At 41.8% G+C, this 4758-nt stretch overlaps 1 protein-coding gene across 1 annotated transcript in view; it reads right to left on the bottom strand.

Moving 5' to 3' along the window:
* The window catches only part of BLVRA (biliverdin reductase A), a gene marked incomplete at its 5' end in the record, with an annotated part of 8552 nt that extends 4069 nt beyond the window's left edge, over positions 1 to 4483 (bottom strand). Inside the window, 3 exons of the mRNA XM_010184115.1 lie at positions 1982 to 2153; positions 2884 to 2991; positions 4386 to 4483. Of these exons, the coding sequence (XP_010182417.1) occupies positions 1982 to 2153; positions 2884 to 2991; positions 4386 to 4483 (378 nt within the window). The remainder of the gene's footprint in view (positions 1 to 1981; positions 2154 to 2883; positions 2992 to 4385) is intronic.
* Positions 4484 to 4758: the final 275 nt, after the last annotated feature.

Below are 4758 nucleotides of genomic sequence, written 5' to 3'. Positions count from 1 at the left end.
TCCGGCCCCGTCAACGAACAGAATACAGGAACGCTATGTAACTTTCCAGCCGGCGTAAATTATCCCAGAGGCATAAAGCTGACTGTCCCTGAGGTCATGAAACGCTCATGGTGACAAAACACTTACTGACCCATAAAATTGTTAGTAGTGGGCTAAGAAACATAAGTATCGGTCAGCAGTGTAGAGCAGGAACAAAATAGTAATCCAGAAACAGTTCTGTATCTAGCAGATATCATATATAGCAGCTAAGAACTACCTAGGGGACAGCCAGGGAAATGTTTAAGCCACCCACTAGTTCCACCTGCTGGAATTAGTTCAAAATCTCACTCTATATAGATCTTTACAGCTACTCCTGTTACTTGCAAATTGCTAAGAGGGTAAACAGAGCTTGTATACAGAGCTCTGTCCTCTCAGAGCTGCATCTTAAAATGAACTGGAAATGATGTTTTATTTAAAGAGAGAGGAAGATTGCTAAAACCAGATGCTAATCCCATGAAAAACTGCAGTGGGCTTTGTAGGACTGGCTGATAAAATGCTTAACTAGACCCGCAGTAAAACTAACAGTTCAAATGAGCCCTGATTATTCGCCTCCCAAACAGCCAGTCCTTCAAGTTATGACTTTTTAAACTAAACCCTGAACGAAAATTCTTAGAGAAGTAAGCATTCATGGTTGGTGTTTTATTCTTTTCTTGTTGTTGGGGTGGGTTTTTTTAAAGTGTTCTAGCAGTACAGGTGCAACAAAAAATAGTGTCATTTATTACAAAAGAAGATAGGCTAGGATATTTTCCCATGGGGTTTAATTTTCCCTTGCTCTCCCTAGTATTCTCATCTGCCTCTTGTCATATGCCTATGAAGGGGTCATCTGTCTCAAAGGCAGCATGTGCCATATGGAAAAACAAGAAAATAGGAGTGAAAGGAAAAGAACAAATTGTTCCATCACCATTCCTACATCCTAGGAAACACGTAGCACTTGGGTAGCTTCTCTACACACCTTCTGAAGTCAGAAAGTTGTCGAGTTGCACCTAAAGCATGCAGTAAATTGTCCTTGTAAGTAACTGCAGCCCATCTGAAAGGACATGACCTCCATGTGGATGCCCCAGAATAACCAAACTGGAGAGTTTCCAGCAAAATACCACTACCAAACTTAGGACCAAGTTGCATTTTCAATCCACAGAAACACTGTTTGATAGCAAGGATGTTGTTATCATATAGTAAAAGGGAGATCAAACTCATTACTATAAAATTGGTCATCAAAAGATTTTTCTGCAAGAAAGTCATAGTGCAATGACTGAAAAAATTACAAGCAATCCAGGCTGCAGGATTCTCACTTAGTCTGACACACTCACGCAACAAAAGCAAAATACAAGAAATGGGAGACAGACTGGTGTCCTGCTCAGGAAAAATCAAGGAAACTTCAGGACTGTGGAGTAGGCATTAGTAAAGAACAAATTCTGCACATTGGCCTTTCAGTATTCATTATACTTCTGCTCGAAATGTGCAATTTTCTGTTAACCTCCAGCAAGTACTATTTATTAGCACAAGCATTATAGTGCTATAAGCTAAGTATTATGACTACTGCACTACCTTTTCAAACAGTCATGTATTTTCAACCTTTAAAGAAAGGTTAGCTTTCAACATAAAACCAGAATGTCTGATGCTAAACAAAAAATATCCTATCTCTGAACAATTTTTCAGGGTGCAAGAGCAGGGTCTTTTAGTGTTGGACATTATAAAATGGATTATGGGGCCATTCCTACATTCAGACATCAGACAATAAACTTCCTTGTGCTCCTCACCAGACATTGCTTGGTGGTGGCTCCTTTTACCATTAATATAGGAAGCACTTTCAAGTCTGTTTCTCTCATACACTTTCATGCCTGCACCTATCCATTCTGTTTCCACAAGAGCAAGAGAGAATGCAGAACTCCTGCAGACGATACCCAAGCAGCTTGGCTCACCTGCTGCCATGGCCATTACTCACTTCTTGTTTGTCGTCTGTAAGTGAACAGTCATTCTGGAATAATTCTTATCCTTTTGCTTTTCTCTGGTGGCAGAGGTAACAGTGAGATCTCCAAAGAGGTCAATCAGCCAAGTCAGTCGGGCAATTCCACTGAAAGCTGGGAATCCTGTTTTGTTTTCATCGAGGACACTACCTAGTGCAACAGCAATAGAAAGTCTTGAGAAATGGGAAAAAGAATAATGTCCTTTGCATAGGAAAGGCTAAAGAAACTGCAGGGTTGAGGGCTTAGAGACCAGGCTGTAGAAAGGCCACGAGTGGATGGACTGATTAGGAAAGTCAAACATGGTCAACTTTGAAACAGATCAGTTGGTGAGCTATAACAGAGAGGGCTGCAAAAAGTACATATACAACAAACTCTTGATGTGTTGTGGACAGCAGGGTGTATGTGGATTCAATAAGGGAATACAGTAGGGAGAAAACAATGGCTCAGAAAACTCTTCCAGCTCTTCTGGGGCCAAACACCAGTACAGAAGACTAAAGGTCCCCACTAGAAATTGCAACATAGCTCATCCTCCTCTCTGAGGCCAATATGAATGAGAAATTGGTCATTACCAATTCTGTACCAAAGTACAGAAGGGATGAAGTGCTCTCTCCTCCATACAACAAGGCATAGGCTTGCATTCTTCACCAGGCAGCAGAAAGAGTTTAGCAAAGCAACAGCCCATAGAAGACAACTGTTAAGGCAACGGTGTTTTCAAGACAGTTCTGTAATTTCATGGAAATATCAGAACTGATATGTGTGTCTAGTCAGTTTATGGACAGACTGTCAACTAAAAGTACTGAATGAAGCCTGGAAGGACTGGCATCCCTGTGGAGCAGGCAGATGAACCCAGATGGACTTTGATTTCCTCACAGCTACTGACCTGTGAAATGCAATGTTCCCTTCACCAGGTCTTTCCCAGCCACCTCTTTTTTCAGCTGCTTGTACTCTTCAGTCAAAAGTTCAATGTGTTCCACATGGAGGACTTTATCTGCCATTAAAAAAAAACACGCAATAAACAAACCAACAAAACCAACAACCAAAAATCAGGACAGATTAAATACAAGCTTTCTGTGTGAATCAAAGGCACATCTAAGCAGTAAAGCCTTCACCAGCCACCAGTGGGAAGTCACTTAGAAACATTCTCATGCATGGCTGGCAAAATGATGTCAGTAAAAAAATCAAACATGGGCCCTGTGCCGAGGCATCAATCTGGGTTAAGGATTTTCAGGAGATAGTAAGTACAGAGACTACACGAACAGTAGCCACTATGTTTAACAGAAATTCTGTAATGAAACCCAATACTCAACTAAGGCTGACACATTAGTTTTCAAAGACAGACTAATTCTTAGCCTTTTTCCCCTCACGTTTCCTTATTCTACATTTTTCCTCCCAGGGTAGTAGGAAAGAAAAAGGAGAGGGGAAAACAGCAGACCCAGGTTATAACAATATGTTAAGTCGTACCTCTGTCCGCTGCAATTAATTGGGCTACTTTGGAACAGAGGCTATCTGATACACATTGAATGTGGCCCTCATTCAGTATGTGCTTTTCTGGAAGGTTTCCAGGAGAGTCAATTTAGGCTGCTGACAGTAACTGCTGCTGCTTCAAGAGAAGAGGCATAAATTCTGCTCAATGGGAAGACATTTGGTGAGCAACAAGGCAGTGAGTGGCAGGGGAAGAGCAAAGCAGAAATCCAATACCTCCGGTGTTTTAGGACAAAAGTCACAATGGAAATTTTTTAAGAAGCAGTGGTATAAATAGTGCAGCTTGTCCAAACAGTTTGCACCCTGCTCCTGCCCAGCACTGTTCATTTCCTTGCAGCCCATAAATCCCCACTGGCCTCAGCTGAACTGCCGGCTTCTGACCACTGGCACTGCAGGAATGGGACCACATGCTTTCCAGAAATAATGAAATTTTTCTCAGAGGCAAGCTGTCTTTCAGACAGGGATGCACTGCTGGCCTACAATAACCATGAGCTGCTGTGTGTGACCAGCACATCACAAATGCTAGAGCATAGAGTAGAGGAGCTATTTCCAATTCTATTTTCAGGCAGAGAGAGAGGGCAGGGAGATGCACAACTCCAATAGCTACACTCATTAATTGCTTACTATCACTGCAACAGAAATTTTCTTCTCTAACTATATTCTTAGTGTCACAAGCAGAAACCAGTGCTTTTGTGAGGGCAAATGTACCTTACTCTTATCATTGACTTTTGTGTGTTTATTTCCTCATTGGTACACATCTTAAATCCTAGACTGACACATCTCTGAGACAGGCATACTCTCTTGTACATCATGATTAATAGTAGACTGCCTTGGAGTTTGATGCATTTGGTGCTACCCAATAGGTAATACTGTTTACATCCTTGAGAACAAATACGTTACCTTTCTGCTCAGCCATCTCCCAGAGCTCATGGGCTGCCTTAGCAGACAAAGCCATGGGGTACTCAACAAGGACATGTTTCCCAGCTTCTAAAAACATTCTGAAAGGGGTACAAGATCAATCTTCAAAAAGTATATCATCATAATAATCTCTCTCCCACACTCAGCCCCATATGGAGAAATGCACAACGTGAAGTAGCAGAAATAAACGGCTACTTTCCCGGCAAGGATGGTGTGGTGACTATATCGCACATTTAAACACCAGGAGAGATGGGTTGTAATTCTCCTTTTTCCACAGGATTCACTCACTCACCTACAGTGAGTCACAAAAATGCCACAGCGTTGAGACACAGAATCACAGAATCGCTCGGTTGGA

The sequence above is a fragment of the Mesitornis unicolor genome, unplaced genomic scaffold, assembly GCF_000695765.1.
Source record: "Mesitornis unicolor isolate BGI_N332 unplaced genomic scaffold, ASM69576v1 scaffold52780, whole genome shotgun sequence".
NCBI classification, from domain to species: Eukaryota; Metazoa; Chordata; class Aves; order Mesitornithiformes; family Mesitornithidae; genus Mesitornis; species Mesitornis unicolor.
The sequence above is the reverse complement of the archived record's forward strand: the minus strand, read 5'-3'. Positions and strand labels throughout refer to the sequence as shown.